This window comes from Apodemus sylvaticus, chromosome 15, assembly GCF_947179515.1.
Source record: "Apodemus sylvaticus chromosome 15, mApoSyl1.1, whole genome shotgun sequence".
Taxonomy (NCBI): domain Eukaryota; kingdom Metazoa; phylum Chordata; class Mammalia; order Rodentia; family Muridae; genus Apodemus; species Apodemus sylvaticus.
Window position 1 is genome coordinate 62,457,387 of NC_067486.1, and position 20,771 is coordinate 62,478,157.

The 20,771-nt window shown below is 45.9% G+C and overlaps 1 protein-coding gene and 1 long non-coding RNA gene across 2 annotated transcripts in view; one reads left to right on the forward strand and one right to left on the reverse strand.

Moving 5' to 3' along the window:
- The window catches only part of Fstl1 (follistatin like 1), a 54,271-nt gene that overhangs the window by 16,149 nt on the left and 17,351 nt on the right, over positions 1 to 20,771 (reverse strand). Inside the window, exons 3-4 of the mRNA XM_052158508.1 lie at positions 4,548 to 4,652; positions 1,123 to 1,252 (exon numbers count right to left, since the gene is read on the reverse strand). Coding sequence (XP_052014468.1) covers positions 1,123 to 1,252; positions 4,548 to 4,652 — 235 coding nt within the window. The remainder of the gene's footprint in view (positions 1 to 1,122; positions 1,253 to 4,547; positions 4,653 to 20,771) is intronic.
- On the forward strand, positions 5,974 to 8,436 carry LOC127665895 (uncharacterized). Its single transcript, XR_007973519.1, has 3 exons — positions 5,974 to 6,195; positions 6,956 to 7,072; positions 7,575 to 8,436. It is a non-coding gene; the product is annotated as an uncharacterized LOC127665895 (long non-coding RNA).

Genomic DNA, 20,771 nt, shown 5'->3' on the forward strand with positions numbered 1-20,771 from the left:
TATATAGACAAATAGATGACTTCTTAATTCTTACTGATGATCCTGTAAGAATTCCTAAAACGGTATCAGTATTTAGTAAGCCTTCTAGAGAGGGGCTGCTATTAGGTCTTTTGTGATGGTCAGCACTGCAATGAGAACTCTGCCAGTCTTTAGTGTCATGACTTAATTGCTTCTGAGATAGTAAGCAGCCGTCTACTACTCAGAACACATTCCAAAATGTTAAAACCATTAACCAAAGGTCGTAAAAAGGGAACTGACAATTTATTATAGGTGTTGAGGCAGAAGATAACATATTGACTGGGTTTACTATACAAAACGTCACTAATAACTTAGTTATGGTTTTTAACTGTCCAGAAACCTGTGGAGCTGTGACAGGTGATGAATGTTTAGCCAGATAATTATGCCTAATGGGTATGCATGCAAACATCCTCTGTTGTAAACTTATTTGATTTACGATTTGAATTTATGTGTAAAGTTGTGATGAACTTTTTACCATGTGATCATGTATTCTGGAAGATGCATAAGTGTTGAAGACAAAGAGAAGAGAACATTCCCCTTCCCCCTTTTTCTTAGACCCTGTATCCCCACTTTCTTACAAGCCCTTTTCCCTTTTCCCTTAGAGAGCTTTCATAGGAAAAATTTTGCAACTTAGAAATAAACACTAAAATCACTTTTCAAAGTGTCCCTTTTTCTTCCTGAGACTTCAACTAGCAGGCTGCAGGATAGAACAAAGGCCACTTTGCTTAATCTCCTGCTGTTTTAGGATGACTGTTAAATGGCTTTTCTCCTCCTGCCTCAGAAGAACTCAGAAGGCAGGTCAGCTACTGAAGCAAAGTGACTTAGAATTGAGATAGGAAAACATTATTATTATACAGCAACCCTAAATTTCTTGTAAGACTAAGTCTCATCCCCACCATCAACACTCTTCCCCCTCTGCTGCCTCAAGAAGAATCAAGAAAAAGAAAGAAGACCCACCGGGCTGTCCCCCTGCCCCCCACCAGGGCTGTCCCCCTGCCTCCCGGCACTCCCCAGCTCTGGGTAGTTGTGGACTTGGTGAATGGACCCAGGCCACACTGCTCTGGTTTCTGTCTCTGTCTCCCCATTCAGCGATGACAGCCTTACCTTTGCAGTGTCCATCATAATCAACCTGGATCTTGGATCCGGTGAGGCAGGCGTCTCTATGAAGTTCACAGTGGTTGAGGTAGGTCTTGCCATTACTGCCGCACACAGGCCTCTTGTGAGGTTTGCATTGCTGCAACAGAGCGGCAGGAGGGGGTTTGTGTAGCCATGGAGGCCATACACACTCACCCAGCCATCTTGTCAGGGGCTGACAAACCACCATCAGAGATGGAGAGTGACCAGAGCCCAGGGGACCCCAGTTCTGGGCATCAGTGACTCTACTATACTTGATACAGCAGACACTCTACTACCCCAAGTTCTCCACGTCCCTCTGTCTATCCTGGTCCAGTGTGAGTACACAAACACCTGCTGTTGCTGTAACAGTTGTATTGCAAGGATCCTCCAATGCAATAGTATGAAGAGGGTAGGCTTCCAGGAGGGGATGAAGCTACCAGGGCTCCTTCCTCACGAACAGAATTAAGGCCTTTGCAAAAGCCATTTCACAGAGCATTTGTGTCTTTGGCCCTTCTCTTCTTTCCTTGTGAGAATACAGTGTTTAAATGTTTGCTTGCAAGTAGAGACCAGGCCCTCACCAGACAATAAATGAACTTGCTTTGATTTTGTACCTCACAGCCTCCAAAACTGTGAGAAGTATACAAGTCTGTGTTTTAGAAAAGTGCCTAACTCAGGCATTTCGTTATAGAAACAGAAACAGATTAATCCTTTATTCCGTGACGCAAAACAGCCAGAGTTCAGAGTTGGGAGTATACAAACTCTCTATCTCTGTCTCTGTCTCTGTCTCTCTGTCTGTCTCTCTCTCTCTCTTTCTCTCTCTCTCTCTCTCACATACACACACACACACACACACACACATTTCTTCCAGGGCCTAATTACAAGGACTTCTTCTCTGTGGTATTTGAGAGCCATTCAGCTTTTGTCCTAATTTCACAACGTTGTTGAAAGGCTGACAGAGAGGGTGAAAGACTACAGGAAATCATTATGGACAGAAATATGGAGTAAAGTTCATTCAGCTTGTAGGCAGACTAGAGTTACTCCAGGTATGAAGGGGGGGGGGGAAACCAAAAACAGGTGTAAAAAGAACCAGAGTCCCAAGCCAGGAAGTGACTCTGACTCCTCCAAGGCAAGAACGGTGGACCTCATTTGTTCATTCAGCCGGCACTGACTACTGGTGCTCACCATGTTTTCCATGCTAGGCAAAACCAACATGGACTTATCTTTACAGCAACCCCTGGGAATTTGTTTGGGTAGAATCACACAATTACCATGGACAAACTGAGACTAGAAGTCAGGTTTTTAATTTATGCCACCACATGGTAGCATACAAGCTTCTAATGCAGACCTCCAGGGTGAAGGGATCCTCATAGGATCAGGTTTTAGGTTTCTAGATTTTCCCTTCAGATGCAATGACTCCACTTCCAGGATACAGGATAGTTTGATGGCCAGTGTATTTACATTCATATTAAGAATGAAAATTTATTAAAGCCTGCTTATTTCTCAAAGGCTTATTTTGCCTTTCAAATGCTATTTAAAAACAAAACTTCAAAGCTGACATTTTGTCTGATAATTTGAAATTTTGCATATCCTTTGACCTAGCAGACTACCAGTGGCGATCTATTCTAAGAAATAGAGGGTATTTGTAAAATGATGCTATTGTTGTAGTGATAATCAACCCAGAGAATCACTTAAATATCCATCTCTAAGGATACTAATGAATACAGTAACATCTCTAAATATTATGTGGTTGTTTAAAAATGAGCTAAAGAAATCTATAAACTCTGTGTTGATCTGGGCGGCTGCCACGGCCCCCAAAGACAGCAACATAAACTGCATACAGAGCCGTAAGTGAAGGAATAGCGTATTTCTTTTGTATAAAATAGGGGAAACTCTTGGCTTTAGAAAAGTTGTTAATGCCAGTTACCTAAGACTAGTGAGAACTGAGAGTCCTTAGTACAAATATCTAAATACCTATGCTATTTGGCAAATAAACAATTGGTAACCTTTTAATTTAAAGAAAAGTTTAAAATGTAATACCACACCTAATTTCATATGTTTCAGCACAGTTTACTTATCAAATAAACACTACAATGGAGTGACTTCATGGAGTTTTAAGTCGAAGGAAAAAAGGAACCATTCCCTCTCAGAGTCTCTCCTCAGAAAATTTTTTTAGGTTACTTTTTCAAAGTGGGTCAATATACTTGTGACTAGTCATGTGACATCTTGTTACACCATCAGTCAGAGGAATTACAAAGAGCGGTCAACGCTCACAACCACTACCTCAACGGGCGGACATGTGTTGGATTCGTATGGAAAGCTAAAGAGTTCTTGATCCTTCAGATGCAGCACAAAAACAAATAAACCCAAAACTCAAAAGGTAAAAACTATGACAGACTGGAAACTAGAGAAGACTTTTGATGTACATCCTTTCATGACTCACGAGACCCTTTGTCCGGATTCCATCCCTCCTCTCCCACTGACCTCATCGTAACCCCCTTTCCCCTCTCAGCCTCGATTTGACCCTCCTGCACACCTCTCTGTTGTATGTGTTGGTCTCGGATCCACATAGGAAAGAACACACATTTTGTTTTTATCCCTGAGTTTGAATCGCCTCACTTAATATCACACCTTCTAGGTCCATCTATTTTCCTACAGAGTTCATTTTCCTTTTTTATATCAGTTTAAAAGTTATTTTGCGTATATGAGTACACTGTCACTGACTTCAGACATACCAGAAGAGGCCACTGGATCCCATTACATATGGTAGTGAGCCACCAGGTGGTTGCTGGGAATTGAACCCAGGACCTCTGGAAGAGCAGTCAGTGCTCTTAGCCGCTGAGCCACTTCTCCAGCCCTGGATAATATTTCATTGTCTACATGTACCACATTTTCATCATCCGTTCATGTGCTGATGAACAACTAGACTGTACCTAGTTTTTTTTTCTCATTTTTTTGAGACAGGGTTTCTCTGTGTAGCCCTGGCTGCCTAGAACTCACTCTGTAGACCAGGCTGGCCTCAAACTCAGAAATCCTCCTGCCTCTGCCTCCCAAGTGCTGGGATTAAAGGCATGCGCCACCACTGCCCAGCTGGATCTATTTTCTTGCTAACATAAGTTTTTTTCTTTTTTGGTGTTCATGTGTGTATAGAGGCCAAAGATCCATATTGTGTTGTCCTTGGATGCTCTTGGCATAGTTTTCTGAGATAGAGTTCTCACTATGTCTGGAGCTCATGATTTGGCTAGAAAGGCTGGTCAGTGAACTCCGTGGATTTGCCTCCTCTCCACCAGTACTGCGGTCACAGATTCACCAGGCATCTGTGCAGGTCCCGAGGCTCTGACTGCAGTGCGCACATTTCCTACTGAGTTAGTCCTCAAGCTCCCCCAACAGTCACTCCCCTCCATGCCCGGACTCACCTCAATGCAGAGGCACGTGGGCTCCCCCTTCTCCGTGACGGCACATTCCCGGCCAGCGCCACAAAACACGTTAGCGCAGATCTTGGATTTGCTTCTTGGTTCCTCCTAAAACACAGACCATAAAGGAAGCCATGTTACTGAGAGGGGCCCACCACAGGACGAACCAACGGTGCTAACGACTTTTCAGGCTTGGGGCTCTGGTGTGCCAAAAGTTATCCACAGGCACTGTTCTGGCTCGGGTTCAGGCACTGAAGATTGTTCCCCTAAAGGCGAAGCAAGAGTGACTTTCTAGCATTCTTCCTCATTTAAAAAAAATTACAGATTGAGCATTTATGATGAAGCTAGCACTATGCTAAAGGCTAGAGATACACCGGGCAATCTTCGATCTCATGAACTCTGTGACTCTCAGGGAGGAACACACACACACACACACACACACACACACACACACACGGAAGCGCCGCCACAATGGGTGTTCCGGGGAGCAGGTGTGTACGAGAGAATAATATGGCACTTTCTGAAGATTCCACACCTTAACAGGTTCTTTGAGGATGAGGAGAAAGAAATGCTAACACTGGAGACACATCCAGACATCTTAACACCAAGGTATTTAGAGCAAAACCATCTGAAAGGGGAGAGGATGGCTAGCACGTGGATATGCTATTGATATTGATATTCAGCTACTGTCTGTGTGTGCCCAGGCTATAAGACGGAGAGGACCAAACCCACCCCAAAGAGAGAATAGCCCTCAAGCCTCTTGCAGGTCAGGTTTCCTGTTCAGGACAGATTTTTCAGAACTGCAGGGGAGGGAAGGTCTGTGTGCCACATGCAGGTTTTGATAGGACCGGTTTGTTGGTGGTACATTCCTTGACTCCCATGACATTCAAGCCCCAGCTCTGTGGTAGTGGTGGATAAACAAAGACAGTGATTCCCCTGGGTCCCCTGTTCCACTAGGCTGGCCAGGCTGACTCACCCAAGGCTTCCAGGCCTTAGACTACGGGCTGGAGCTGGTTATAAAACAAAGACGGAAGAACTCTAGGAATGACTGGGGTAAGGGCAAAGTCCATGCTTCCAGCCCTTGCCTACCGTTTATCTAAACTCATACTTTCAAGGCTTATTGTAATAGTAAATATCTTAAACAGGAAGGGAGGACCAAGAACAGGACACAGACAGACAGACAGACACACGCATGCACACACAAAAAGTAGAGACTTGACAAGTAAGATGGGTCCAAAATAGCTGCTCTGCTGCCACCTCGAGGCTGCTCTGCAAACTCCAGCTCAGTCTCGTCTCCCATAAGCCCCCTTGAATGCCATGCAGTGCTCTCATTGGTCTATAACTCATTTGCATGCTCAGATCCCATTGGCTTACATGCGGTTGCTAAACTGATTTTTTTAAAAATGTTGCTAAGGAGAATTCAAAAACGCTGGCAGACAGTGAAGAAAAGAGGAAGTAATTCCCAGAAGGCTGGAGGATGGATTTAGATCTCTGTTTCGTAAACAGAGAGGGGGAATAAAATTGAGCAAACTCTTCAGACAGACAGGGCCCTCCCTCTTGTGGAAGCTGTGCCTCCGAACAACAACAACAACAACAAAAAAGCAGAGCTAGAAGGGAAAAGCAAAAGCCGTCGTCGCTGATTGTCGTAAAGGTAATTCCAGCGGTCTCTTCACCGCTGAACACTTTAACCCCTGGGCCCGTCACAGGGGCTAGAGACACACAAATGCACACACAGTGTGCTTGGGCCTGTGTCTGCGGTCAAGGAAAAACTCAAAATGTTTCCAGTGTGTACTTAACTAGTCCTTACACAAGTGTGGAGGTCAGAGGACAACGTATGGGGTGGGAGGGTCTCTTTCCATCGAGTGAGTTCCAGGGATCGAACTCTGGTCATCAGGCTTGGCCACAAGTATCTTTACCCCATGAGCTACCCCCCTCCTACCTCCCAGTTTGGTAAATATCACAAACAACAACCACCACCACAACAAAACACCACTGTTATGTGGAGTCTGAATTCAAACACAAGTCATTTGCAGAAGTAGTTCTCAGACATATGTTTGGAGAATACCTTTCTCTTGTGCTCTAACAACTAATACTTGAAGAGTACAATTAAAATTTGAATGTTTTTACACACAGAATTTCACCTTACTACGTGGCTAACACGATAAGGACATGCATAGCTCCATTTTATAAACGAGCAATTTGAGGCTCCAAAAGGCCAAATAATTTGCCTAAGTTTCCCAAACCCGAGAGAGAGAGAGAGAGAGAGAGAGAGAGAGAGAGAGAGAGAGAGAGAGAGAGAGAGAGAGAGAGAGAGAGAAGGTCCTGGCATCCTTCAAAGTGACCTACCATTGCCAATGCTACTTAGGCACTATATAAGTTCCTAGTTCCCATGTCATATCTCTATTTTACAGGTGAGGAAGCTGACCTTAGAGGCCCAGTAACAAAAAGTGATAGAGTTGGACATTTCTCCAAGCAAAGGCGAATGATTCCTCTATGTTTGGTTTACTCTTCCATCCATATGCGTTAAGGTTGGGGAAATTATAATGGGAATATGGGTGTTGTAACAGCAAGCGGAAGGAGAAAATGCTGACTGTGTTAGGTGTTTAGATCCCACACGCAACTCTCATATCCAACCCTCTTCTTTATTTTCCAGTAAGATATTCTCTTGCATCCTGTTTCCCCGGGTGCAGGCATAAAACACTGAAGATTGGAACTGTCTTGAGAATTAACTGAGTCATGCTGTGTGCTGTAGAGCAGGAAGTGGCTGTCACGACAGGGGGTGATTTATTTTCAGTTTTCCCTCCGAAATGCCGTCACAGTCACCTTGGACTGTCATGTCCCCATTCTTCCCTGTCTCAATGTCAGTGGAAAGGTACCGCCCAAGCGGAACTGACAGGATGCAAAATGCAAAGGGCCCAGCAGCCCCTGGAGGGCCTTTCAAAGAGCAGAGCCTCCAACGTTATACAAGCGGTCTCTTTGCAGGTGATATATCTGTCAATAGGTGGCAATCTCTCTCTTTGTCTCGCACAGCCCTGAGCCGCATTGCAGAAGAACCTTCCTGGCTGTGGCAGCTCTGCCCTGCTCTGTCCTCTCAGTGAGAAGAGCAGGGGTGAGGGAGAGGACGGGAGACTCTCCAGGGACACAGACAGACCGATCGCCAGTGTGGGAAGGCTGTCTAACCTGTGGTGCTCTAAGCCATTACCTCACCTCCTCATTCATGGTGAGAATGCTTGATTGCAGAAGTCAAGGTCAACACCGAAGTACACTTCCTCTAGAGAAGCATTTCTTTGTGCCATTCAAAGTCACCCATTAAACCCTTTGGCAACCAAAGTATTGGAGCCTTTCCTAAGGCTGCTGGAAAGTTCCTTAGAATCATAGATGGGATTCTGTGGAGTGCCTGGCTCTGGTCAGGAAGTCTAAGGCAAGTAACCTAGTCAGGGGTTGCAAACGCCTGAGGCCAGGGGCTGACATACTGACTCTAACTCAAGAGACTCAACACCCACAACAGTGTGAGTCTCTGCAGACATCTGTCCTCACCATTTCTGTTCCAGTGTTGGCATTTTCAGTTGTATGCAACAAATGCAGGGGTGTTTGAAATTCAGAAAGGCTCCGTGGCAGCACTGGTGACAGGCAAGACAGAAAAGGGACACAAGTTGACCTGGTCCATGAGTCTCAAGTAAAGCCAAGAGAGGGCACTGCAGGCAGAGGGGCCAACTGTGCATGGCACAGGGATGATGTGCAATTCTCTCAAATGAAGTAGAACTGCTTATGCTGTCGTCAGTCATAATGACTTTTGGGAAAGATAACCACATCGGCCTGTGCACGGTCTCCATACAAGGTCTCAGGCATGTCCATTCTTATAAAAGTGTGAGCAGACACATAGATCTGAGTGTACTCATGATAGACTAAGTATTATAAGGGGCTATATTCCTGAAGCATGGACTCCCAAGATGTAGCTTTAAAAGCCAACAAAACACCTGTATAGTGGCACATGAGAGATTGAGGCATGAAGATGTCGAGTTTGAGGCCGTTGTGGGCTTCATAACAAGATTACTGTCTAAAACAACAACAAACCAACCCAATACTACAAAATGAAGCAAAAAACCCTAAGCAACAACAATTAAAATACATACATACATACATACATACATACTCAATAAAATATCGGCTGCAGTTTTAGTTAGGGTTACTATTACAGTGATGTAACACCACGACCAAATACAACTTGGAGAGGAAAGGTTTCATTTGACTTCCATGTCTACATCTCTGTTCATCATCAAAGGTCAGGACAGGAACTCCAGCAGGTCAGGAACCTAAAGGCAGGAACTGAGGCAGAGGTCATGGAGGAACGCTGCTTACTGCCCTGTTCCTCATGGGCTTGCTCAGGCCGCTTTCTTAGAGAAGACAGACCCACCAGTCCAGGGATGGCACCACCAGGGTGGGCTGGACCCTCCCCCATCAATCATTAATTAAGAAAATGTCCTACAGATTTCCTTATAGCCTGATCTTCTGGAGGCATTGTCTCAGATGAGGTCCTCTCCTCTCCAGCCTGTGTCAGGTTGACACAAACTAACATAGCCTCCAAATAGAAAAGCACTAGGAAATTGTAGCTAGGACCTTTCTCACCTTTGACTTGTCTCCATGTTGTCTTCTGAACGTGTATGGAAAGCTAGACTTTGAAGAATTAGTCTCAGGGCTAATTTCACACTACAGATTCTTCTTGGCAAGTGAATGCCTTTTACCAGTTGAAAACTTTCAGCTCTGGCGTGTGAATGATGCTGTGTGATTACACAGCAATTTTTAAATCAACTAAACTTATTTTTAAAATTGGTGTGTGTGTGTGTGTGTGTGTGTGTGTGTGTGTGTGTGTATAAGGATATGCTGTGGGTGCCCAAGGATGCTAGAAGAGGGTACTGGCTCTCCTGGAGTTTGAGTTACGGGTGGTCATGAAGCAGCAAACATGGGTTCTGGGAACTGAACTTTGGTCCTCTGGAAAGACAGCAAGTGCTCTTAGGCACTGCTTGGCAATTTTTCTTATCTTTTGGGGGAGGGGGTGCTCTCTAAAAGGAGCTTGACACTAAGCTCTTCCCGATTTGAGATTCTAGCATAACGATTGTCCCTAAGATGACATTCATTATGCCCTTGGCCCTGGCCTCCAGCTCTCAAATCCAGTCTTGTGCCAATAAACCATTCTGTCTCTCTACAAACTAAAGCCAAGGAACAGACCACCTGCAGCCCAGTGTGCAAATGAAAAAAGGAAGTTCTTTGCAAAAAACAGTAGAGGTGACTCTGTGCCCGAGTCTCTGGGTTGAACAGCACAAAATATACGTTGAAAGGTTTCCAAAAAACGTTGCGAAGTAAACAATTTCTGCAAAACATGAGCTCTGGCAAGGACGGACGTTCCTAAGCAATTCAGCAATGACGGCTTAGTGCACCGTCATTGTTTCCGGAGCTGGAACTGGGTCAGCACTGCTGCTATCTCTGTTCGTGCCCCCACCTCACCCCCATCCCTTCTCTCACCCTGTCCTGCTTATGCCAGAGGTGGATATGCGGCCCCATTTGCCACTGCTCCATAGCAAAGCAGCTTTGTTTACATGAGAAAGGTTCTCCTTGCTTCACTGAAATTAGCCTTGGAAACGTCATGAGACTATCAAGGCCTCTCAGATGCTCTCCCCGAGGACAAGTTCATAAAAAAGCTGGAGAATTCAGAGGAGAAAATGAAACCTCTTCCAGCTGCTAAAATCTAGCTGGAGCATCTGTCACATGACCCTAGGCAGACTCCACACTTGTTCTTTGAAAAGGAGTGTGCAGGCGTGCCAATGGACAGGAAAAGACCAGGAAGGGGGAGAAGCGCTGTAGAGCCCTAGGTCTGACTAGCTTGGCAGTACACAAAGCATTTGTGCCAAGCCCACACTCAAGTGTCCTTTGCCTGTGTGTGTTTCCAGCCACCGCCTTACCTCAAGTTGAACAGACCAGGGCCACACATGGATTTGGGGAGGCCTAAAGCTTGAATGTTTGGGGTGGGACTCTATAAGAACTTGCAACTGCGAATGCAAAATGGAGCTCAGGGTTCTGGGAGGGAATGGCTAGTAAAAGCAAGGAAACAGATGCTTAATTAGCACCGAGGTCCGTACAGCTCTCCGTTGGCTTCATTGTTTCCTTCTTAAACAGGCCTTTCTAACAATGGCTTTGGGCCTGTTAGAGCCCTGCAGAGTAGCCTGCACACTTATGGCTTATCTCAAGCAACTGGCTTGCATGCTTTGGCTTCCCACAGACCCTCTCTCAGAGAACAGTTTTCACATTAAATGCCATTTGGGAATTCAAAGTTTCAGTTATACAAGATGAGAAGTTTCTGCAGACTGTGGTATTTTGTGAACTACACTGTAATGGCTGTTTTTAATTTGCCAAAAGAAACAACAACCAAAAAAGGAGGGGACCTTAAATCTTCTCGGGACAGGCATACAATAGTATCTACTACTTAGAGGCAAAAGAAATATTAACCCATTTGGTTGTATATGAATAAAAGAAAAACAAGATATTTTTGTATTTTTGTTTTTCTTTTTTTTTTCTTTTGGTTTTTTAGATTTGGTTTTATCGAGACAGGGTTTCTCTGTGTAGCCCTGGCTGTCCTGGAACTCACTCTGTAGACCAGGCTGGCCTCGAACTCAGAAATCCACCTGCCTCTGCCTCCCAGAGTGCTGGGATTACAGGTGTGCGCCACCACCGCCCGGCTCTTGTTTTTCGTTTTTTGTTTTGTTTTGTCTCAAATACATATTTTTTTGTATACCAGTCAAAACTTAGACTTCCTGATGAAACTTCCTATCATAGAACATTTATCTATTCGAAATTAGCCTAGTAGATCCGCACAAGAGATTCATTCTCTGTTCTTCAGCTTGCAGCCTAAGGTTTGTTCACTTTAACAGCCAGTGTGGGGTATATGCATAGCTCTCCAGGCTTCTTCAAATAAGGGGAGTAAATCACTTACATGCATTGAAACTTAGATCTGATGAACGCCATATTAACTAAAGACCGGTGATAGCACATGCCTGCAATCCCAGCACTTGCGAGAAAGAGGCAGGCAGATCAATGTGAGTTCTCGGCCAGCCAGGGCTACACAGGGTTCCGACAGCCAGGGTTATGCTCTGAGGGCCCAGCTGGCTATGGCCTACCTGCACCTCCAGCTCTGAGTGGGGAAGGTTACCTGAGTCTAGGGCTTCCATACTCACCTAGGAGGTAAAATGACATTACCTCAAAACAAGCAAGCAAGCAATCAAGCGAACAAACAAAACATCCATGAAGATAATAGTCTGTGACCTGCACGGCCCAAGGAATATATAGCATAAGTTTAAAAGGAACTGAGGGCGCTGCCTCCATCTTTGAGAGGATTCTAACATAGCTGGGGGGCTGAGACAGGCATGTTGACATCTGTAATCCTGCCAAAAGGGGGGCCACTCTTGTAGCACTCCCTGCAGCATGGCAGGGTCTACCCATAGCCCTGTGGACACAGAGAGAAACAAAGAGAGAGACGGAGAAATGTGCTGAGACCACTCATGGGAGGATGGTAGAGATATAATTAAAGGACACTAAAACCTTCTAAAGAACATGGAGGTCTGCCAATACACTGGGTGATGGGAAAGGAAGGAGCCGTGGAGGCCTTTAGTCTTGGGGGACCATCAGGTAGAGGAAGGTCTTTGTCAGAGACGCAGCCTTGGAAAGAGGGTAGGGGGACACGAGGTAGGCAGAGTCAGGCATGGACACGAGTCTAAGCAGACAATAGGACACTGGCAGCTGGAATAGGGATAGGGATGCACATCTGGATGTCGTCTGTGTAGGAGTGGGAGGTAGGGGAAGAAGAGCTTATGGGTTCAGGAGGAAAGGGTGGGGTGCAAGGCTGAGGGCAGCTGGGGAGGGGAGGGGAAATCGGAAACAGAACCCAAGAACTGCAGAGTGTGTGCCCACCAGCACACCAGGGGTCTCTGTCATCATAAAGGACGCCTTCTTTCCAGGCAGATGCAGTAGCAGACTGTGTATAGCACAGGGCTTGGCTAGCACAGTGCGGGTTGGGTCCAGGCTCTCTCCCTTCTCTGTAGCCTGCCTACCATGTGAGGACTGGGAAGGTAAAGCTGCCGAGGGGGTAGCGGAGGGAGATTCTGGGAAACTGGGAAGGAACCTGGCTAGCTGAGCACTCTGGAGGATAGGAGAGTACAGTTGAGTGAGAAGTGACTTGGGAAACGCTGGGGTGAGGCGGCGAGAGCATTTCAGCTCTGAATCAGGCACTAAGAGGCAAGCTGGACCTAGGAGAGGGACCCTGCCTCCTATACAGTATGACTTAGGGAAGCTTCATAACTCTGAGCCTTAGTTTACCAACTTATAATACCCAGGGTCCAGACACAATGCTCCCTTATACGGTTTGAATTCCATTAAGTAGCTCAAAGATGTACTATTTCATGTGATCCTGAATATCAAGTGTTTATCTCCCAAGTAAGAAATGTAGAGAATGAGTCTTTATAGACTTTTTGAGATTGGGGGGCGGTCTCACTATGTAGCCCTAATTTGACTCAAATCGTGTGTGTAGCTCAGGGCTGGTACTGAACTATCAGTACTCTTGCCTCATCCCCAGGGTACTGGGATGCCAGGCACGTCCACCATGCCCATCCTTTGCACTTGCCTTTTGGATGGAATTTCAAGGATATTGCTGGTGGCACTGGAGTAGATTCCCATAGTCCAAGGACTTCATAAACAACGCTTTCCTATTCTCTCCAGGGTCACTCTGCAGCAGCACTTCTTAACCCCTGGGTCGCTACCCCTTTGGGGTTGAAGGACCCTTCCACAGAGGTCACAAAAGACCATCCTGCATAGCATAGATTTACATTATAATTCATAACAATAGCAAAATTACCGTTATGAAGTAGCAATGAAATGATTTTATGGTATGGTTGGGGGGTCAGCACAACACGGGGAACTGTATTAAAGGGTCGTGGCCTTAGGAAGGTTGAGAGCCACAGCTCTAGACTAAACAATGGATGCCAAGTGGGCTGACTTCACCTGTGAGGAACCTGCTGGAACTTTCTACCCCACTCGGATGCTACTAATTAAGTTTTAATTCTACTTACATTTGCCTTGTTTGAAAAAAGGGGAGGGGGAAGAAAGAGAGAAAATGGCCAACGGAAATTCTCTGGAGAGTCACAGTCTCTTTTCCTGCCAGGAACCTGTCACTGAGGTATGCCCTGTGCTGCCAGGCCTCACAGTTACTCTGCATTCATGCACCAATTATTTCCACATGTAGTTCAAGAAAAATGGTTGACTGAGAGTCTCGTTTCCTTTCTTCTTCCTCTTTTGTAAATTCTCCCACACCGAAATTCCCAATTCTCTCAGTTCTGAGTGGTGAACACTCTGGGGCAGCTGACTGAGTGGTCCCAGACAGCCAATTTTAGAAGCATCCCCTGCGGCGACAGCCACATCTGCACGAACATCCCTGCTCGCTCACTCTCGTTCTCAGTCCCAGCAAGCTGACTCTCCATCTTCCCAGGTTTCCCCAGCCAGGAACCAATTAGCATTCATTCTTCAGAAATCTCAATGGAATGCAGAGTGCATTGTTCTGATTTGGTGGGAGGAAGGAGAGAGATGGCTAAAACCAAGAGCCATCTTGCTCCCTGTTAGTCAAGTCAAGCAGTATCTGGGCATTGCTGGCCAAACATGCTTGCTAGGGAAGGAATTAACTGTGGCAAAAGAGCCACAGTGGCTTCCTTGATTAGGGAGCAGCTTACTCTACTCCTCACACCTATCTGCAGCTTAATTCCATGATCCCAATTTGTACACGGCTCCCTGCCTTAGTCACTGTTCTACTGCTGTGACAAGACACCATGACCAATGCAACTCTTATGGAAGAAAACATATAACTGGGGGCTCACTCACACTTCCAGAGGTTTAGTCCACAATCATCACGGCAGGGAGCATGGTGGCAGGCATGTGTGGTGTGCAAGCAGGTAGAGTGAGTCTGGGTTTGGCATATGCTTTCAAAACCTCAAAGCCCACCCTCAGTGGCACACTCCCTCTGACAAGGCCACACCTCTTAATCCTTCTAATCCTTTCAAATAGTGTCACTCCTTCATGATACTATTTGAAATATTCAAACTTATGAGCTTGGGGGTGGGAGGGCTATTCTTATTTAAACCACCACAGTTGTCTATTCTGAAGAGAAGCCATTGTCCTGCAAATTGGTTCCCATGGCCTTTCACAGGTTGGCTGCCCGACTCTCATCCACCAGCACTTACTTAGACTCATTAACAAATGCTCAGCACATGATCTTTTCCTCTCTCTTATGTGATGTCACTCTTTAATGAGGCCTTGCCATCCTTGGCCTCATTGCCAGGAATGTTCTTCCTTCTAGATTCCTTGACTGTATAGAGTAGGGTGAGAGACCTGTGAGTAGAGTAAGTGTATATATTTCTTTCCTTTCCAACTGAGCTTTCTAGGGGATGTAGGTTAAACTTTAGGGTCCTTTTGTAGACCCTAGTATATCACCCATGTCATCCAATCAACCTTAACTAAAAGAGTATAGTCAGACTTGAGTCACATCACCCTGGGTTGGGACAGCAAGGCACGGTGACAATACCAACTCCTCTTCTGGAGCTAATGCAAGGATGAGTTCTTCTGTAGAAAGAGTCCAAATACCTCACTCCTCTCCACCAGTCCATCAACATTCAGCCTGAAGTTTTACCAATCTGGGATAGCCCAAGACCCACAAAAGACACAGTGTGTGTCTCTATGGGCACACATCAGCTGATAGGCAGCTCTCGAGGCAACGGGAGGCTGAAAGAGCTTTCGGCTGTGTCTTTTGCCTATGATGAATGTATGCTGTAACTGAGGTATGCTGAATGGATAAGAAAGGAGAGAAAGAACACGGCAGAAGTCAGGCGTGGCTACAGGGAATACAGTCAGGCTGAGGAAAAGCAGCCTGACACCACGGTGGCCCAGTCAGCAGTGAAGCAGAGGCAAAGGGGAGCAAGTGAGACAAAGCAAGAGAAATGGCGACTTGTTATTGGCACAGTTGTTTTGTGACCTCTTTCTATGGCCCTTGCCCCGTCACTATCCCCAAACCTAGACTTTGTGGTGGTTTGAATATGCTTGGCCCATGGGAAGTGGCACTATTAGGAGGTGTGGCCTTGTTGTAATAGGTGTGGCCTTGTGGGAGGATGTGTGCGACTGTGGGGGTGGGCTTTGAGGACTCCTGGAGCTCAAGCTCTGCCCAGTGTGGAAGAGACCCTTCTCCTCATCTGTGGCTCACAGTCTCCTTCTGGCTTCCTTTGGGTCAAGATGTAGAACTCTCCGCTCCGCCAGCACCATGTCTGCCTGGACGCTGCCATGCTTCCTGCCATGACGTTAATGGACTGAACCTCTGAACCTGTAAGCCAGCCCCAGTTAAATGTTGTCCTTTATAAGAGTTGCCTTAGTCATGGTGTCTCTTTGCAGCAACGGAAACCCTAAGACAGACCTGAAACAAGACTTGCCTTTCTTCGTCCCTTCTTTTTTGGCAGACATTTGGGTCTCCCGGCTCCTGGCAGAATGTTTGAGGCTTGGCTCCTGACACTCCTTCTGGCTCATGTGCTATCCTGGCAATGGGCTGGAATTTACTGGAAAGAGAATTGGGAGAAAGGGCCCATGCTTAGCTGGACCTAAATAGTGTGCTTTCCCTGGGATTGGGTACTCGTCGACAGAATTGTGACGTCCAACTGAGACTGAGCTCATTGGTCAACGGCATGGGCTGGGGCTAGCCGGATGACAGGGAGGTCAGATATGATGAACTAGATGGAAGTAGGAGACCTGGTGTAGTTGGGAAACATGGCTCTCTGGTCTAAAAGCAGACAGAGCCCTGGGAGTCTTTTGGGAGTCCTGTGTCAAGATTTCAATATTCTAACAAACATTTTTTTTTCCTAGTCTAAGAGCGCTGAAGGGGTTAAAACTCAGAAACTCCCAACTAAATGAAGTCTCCATATGTGTGTGGCTCAGTAGGGTTCTAAGAGAAGCAGACAGATGTAATTAGAAGTGCTCAGACATTGTGTTGCCATGGAAACTGCTGGCCAGGAGAAACCTGGAGTCCCAGGAATAGTCTTCCAGGGAACTGCCTGAGGCAGGTGGTACTTCTCCAGCTTGCCTGCTTCTGGGCTCCTGGGTCCGGCCGAGTTTCCTCGGATTCCCTATCCCAGCTCTCAAGGATGCTAAGTGTGAACCAATGGTTCCCTTCAGCAGCAAGGAAGGAAGAATAAGTTGTTAGAACAAAGTTTTCTTCACTGTCTGCTTTTGCATCTGAGGCTGAGGGCCAGGAAGGGAGGTCTCATGCTCCATTTCTATTTTATTACGTAGCCAGTAATTCTAGGAAGTTCAGGGATACAGGGCAACAGGACAACAGGACAAACAGGAAGTGTCTGTGGATGTGGCTTCCAGCCTCTGAAACATCTCAAGGTAAAGGGGACCCTTCATGGAGCTCCAGGCAGACCCAGCGGGCACAAACTATGGCCACAATCGCCTTGATGATGAGTCTATGGAGGAGAATTATTTTATAGAGTAGGAATTGATGAATGAGGGTCCCCAGAAACCCAGCTACAGATTTGGGAACTGGATGTCAACGGGACGAATAGATCCTAAAAAACCCAAATGGAATTTTTTATGAACTTAGAAATAGTGAGGAATCTGAGAAATTACTACACAGGGCGTGGACTGCCTCTTGCAGCCCCTGCTTCAACAGTCATAGGATTCTTAGAGGTCCTGTTACTAGGATGCTGGGAGATTGGGGTGAGGGAGCCCCTCCACTGGGAAATTGGGGCAAAGTGGCTGCTTACCCTTCTCGGTGTTATCATTATAAATCTCCTTTGCTTCTTTAAAAAGGTCATTTCATACATTGTCACCAAAAGAAGATGGTGCCTATGAGCTGCTTCCGGGTAATAAAGTGCTCAGTAGTTAATCATTCCCAGCAGGGGAGCTTAATAAATCTCTCCTGGAGAGGAGACATTTCTTGGGAGTATATTTTTGTATGGCCCTTAACCATAAGCAGTGGTTCTGGGATCCTGTGGTTCGGAAGTCCAGGGAAAGGTCAGAGTCCCCCAAGAGACCAGCACACATGACTGTACTTTAGGCCTAATAGATAAAGACTGAATATCATGAGCGTCTGGCTCAGTCACAAGCACAGTTAGAAAACTGTGCGATGGTTAGCGGGTAGGGCCCACCCAGGATGCATCTACTAGTATTTTCCCAGATGCTGGCAGCCCCAGTCATCTATCTGGTAGGGGTTCTGACAGTCACTGCGCGCTGGCGGTGGCCCTGCTCTCTACTCTGGCTTTAGACTGGAAACCACTGAGCTCACATCCTCATCTACCCATACTTGCGCCCAGACTCTCAGACTAGAAAAGTGGGGTACAGGTCTAGGACAAGTTTGGGACTGCCCCAAGATTTCTGCAGCCATAAGGGATACTTATGACTTACCAGGACCGATTTTTAACCATGCTCTCTCTTCTCTGCCAGGTGGGAAGATCTGACAGTTCCCAGGTTTTTAACAATTAGCTTTAGAGAAAGATCAATCTTTCAAGACCAAATTAAGAACTACATAAAACCAGTTCCAGTGGAGGAAGTTAAGGCTCCAAACACAAATTAATCTTCGAACGATTCTTATTGCTGTCCAAGGTGAAATGAGTAGGCTCCATTTTAAAGACGATAATGAAACAGGCAAATAATCAAACATTAAAATAACATGCAGACAGACAGATGCAGACACACAGACACAGACACACACACAGAGAGAGACACACGGATACACACACTTTCTCCCTCAAACCACGCTATGTCCATGTGCTCACGCAGACAGACAGACAGACAGATGGACACACACACATACACACAGACACACGCACAGATACACACACACACACACACACACATACACACACACTTTCTCCCTCAAACCATGCTATGCCCGTGTGCTGTAAGCTCGAAGAACAAGACACAGCCCATGTCTGAACAGCTTGTAGTTTAGGTTTGAAGTGAACACACACATGGGGTTTCAAGCAACAGAAACACTGCAGTCTGATAATGGTGACGCAAGGCTATGCACAACCAGTGTAGTCTATGGCTAGGTGATGCTGTAGGTCAAATCTGAAATGTCCTCCCAACCCAGGCTAGTGAGTTAAGCCTTTTAAGTATTTTGAACTTGGCTGTTGGCACTGTTTTAAAGGCTACAGATCCATCCCTTATGAGGTAGGGTCTGGCTAGGAAATAGGTCACTAGGGGAAGAAGGCCTTTGAAGATTAGATCATCCTTGGTTTGCTCTAATTGTCTCTGCTTCTTGGTTGGTGGCTGTGACAAGGACCCCCAGGAGCAAGTCCCCGGCAGCAGGGACTTGACCACTCTGGTCACCATGCCTTCCTTGCTATGATGGGCTGAACTCTTTCTGAAAGTGTGGGCCAAAGCAAGCCTCTCCTCCTGTGGTTGTTGCTAGAATGTTCTAACTTGTCAGGTTATGTTTGCTCACCAGAAAAGCAACCAACATAACTGACAGTTGTCTGGACGACAATCGAAAAATACCAGATGCAGATGCAAGGTCTTCTATTAATTTAACACTAGCCACTTTTCTAAAAAAAAAAAAAAAAAAAAAAAAAAAAAAAAAAAAAGCCAAAAGGAGCACTTTGTAAAAACAAATAAAAGCTAAAAATTTTCTTTAAGCTGTATTTCCCAAATGTTTCCGTTTCAACATGTAACCAGTATTAAGAAATCTTACATATTTTTCATACTAACTTTTGACTTAATTATATATTTCTAAAAATATTTATTAGCTTCCCTTTTCTGACAATTTCATACCCGACCATAATGCATCCTGTTGTCTTTACCCTCCCCTCCAATGTCTCTTTTGCACAGAAGCCTCACTTTGGCTCTGCTTTCAATGTCCAAGACCCAGGGACTCCAGCATTATGGTTGTGTCTAGTGAGAGGACGTGGCAGGCAAGGCTCGCTGCCCAGCCCAGTGTCCCGAGTTCAATCCCTGAGGCCACACTGGGGAAGGAGACACCTGACCAACAGATCATCTCCTGACTTCCACACACATGCCATCGAATGCACACCAAACTGTACCACATAAGGGAATGAAAATGTATTTTTTAAAAAAAGGTCTGTTATTTCCTATGTTTAGACTTTGAACAGCTTAGTTCACGACAGGAATCACACAAGAGCTAAATAAACCACATATTTGGGGCTTTCCCAGACAATGAGGTGGATATATCTTGTCAAAACTTTTTCTCATCGTTTTCTTGTTTAGATTCGAGTTCTCTCTCTCTCCCTCCCTCCCCCTCTCTGTCTTTCTCTCTCTCCCCCCCTTTTCTTTTTATTTATTCATATATGTGAGTACACATATGTGAGTACACTGTCGCTGTCCTCAGACACAACTGAAGAGGGCGTCAGATCCCATTATGGATGGTTGTGAGCCACCATGTGGTTGCTGGGAATTGAACTCAGGACCTCTGGAAGAGGAGTCCGTGCTCTTAATTGCTGAGCCATCTCTTCAGCCCCCCTTCTCTCTCTCCAACCCCCCCCCCCACACTGCTGTTAATATTTTGAGACTAAATTGTTGAAAACGCCCACATTTTATTATTGAAACATTTCTGCCTTGCATTGTTCCCTTGGAACAGCTAGGAAGAAAGAGCTTCAAGATCGACATAAACTAGCTAGGACCAGGTCTCAGCTGACAGGAAGCCTGAAGAGTGGTGGGGAGGTATTCAGTTCCATTGCACTAAGACCATCTACTATTTGGGGTGGGGTGGGCATGGGGGGGGGTAGAGAATAAAATCCCATGAGTCCCCTCAGCCTGTATCAACAGTGCACAAAGACCTTCTTTTCTGTCTAAAATGGGTAACAGAAGCTGTACTCGGTTATGGCCAGATTTGCATTTATGGAACAAAAGCATCCCAAGTACTATGTAACAGGATCATTCCTAAAACCACCACCCTTTGATTTAAACTGACCGACCCGGGAGAAATGCGGCCTACTTAACCTAGTGGTGGAGCGACCGTGCAGAGGTGAGTTAGAAAACCCCTGATCTGTGGGTCAAAAGTAAGAGAGTTTGGAAAGCCCTGTGCAGGTCATTTGGGGGTTGGGAGGTGTACCTCCCTGCTCTCCAGGTCTCCGTTCAGTGCCGTTCACAGTGCTGTGGAGTGGATCTTTTCTGCGATAAAGGACTTCCCCTTTG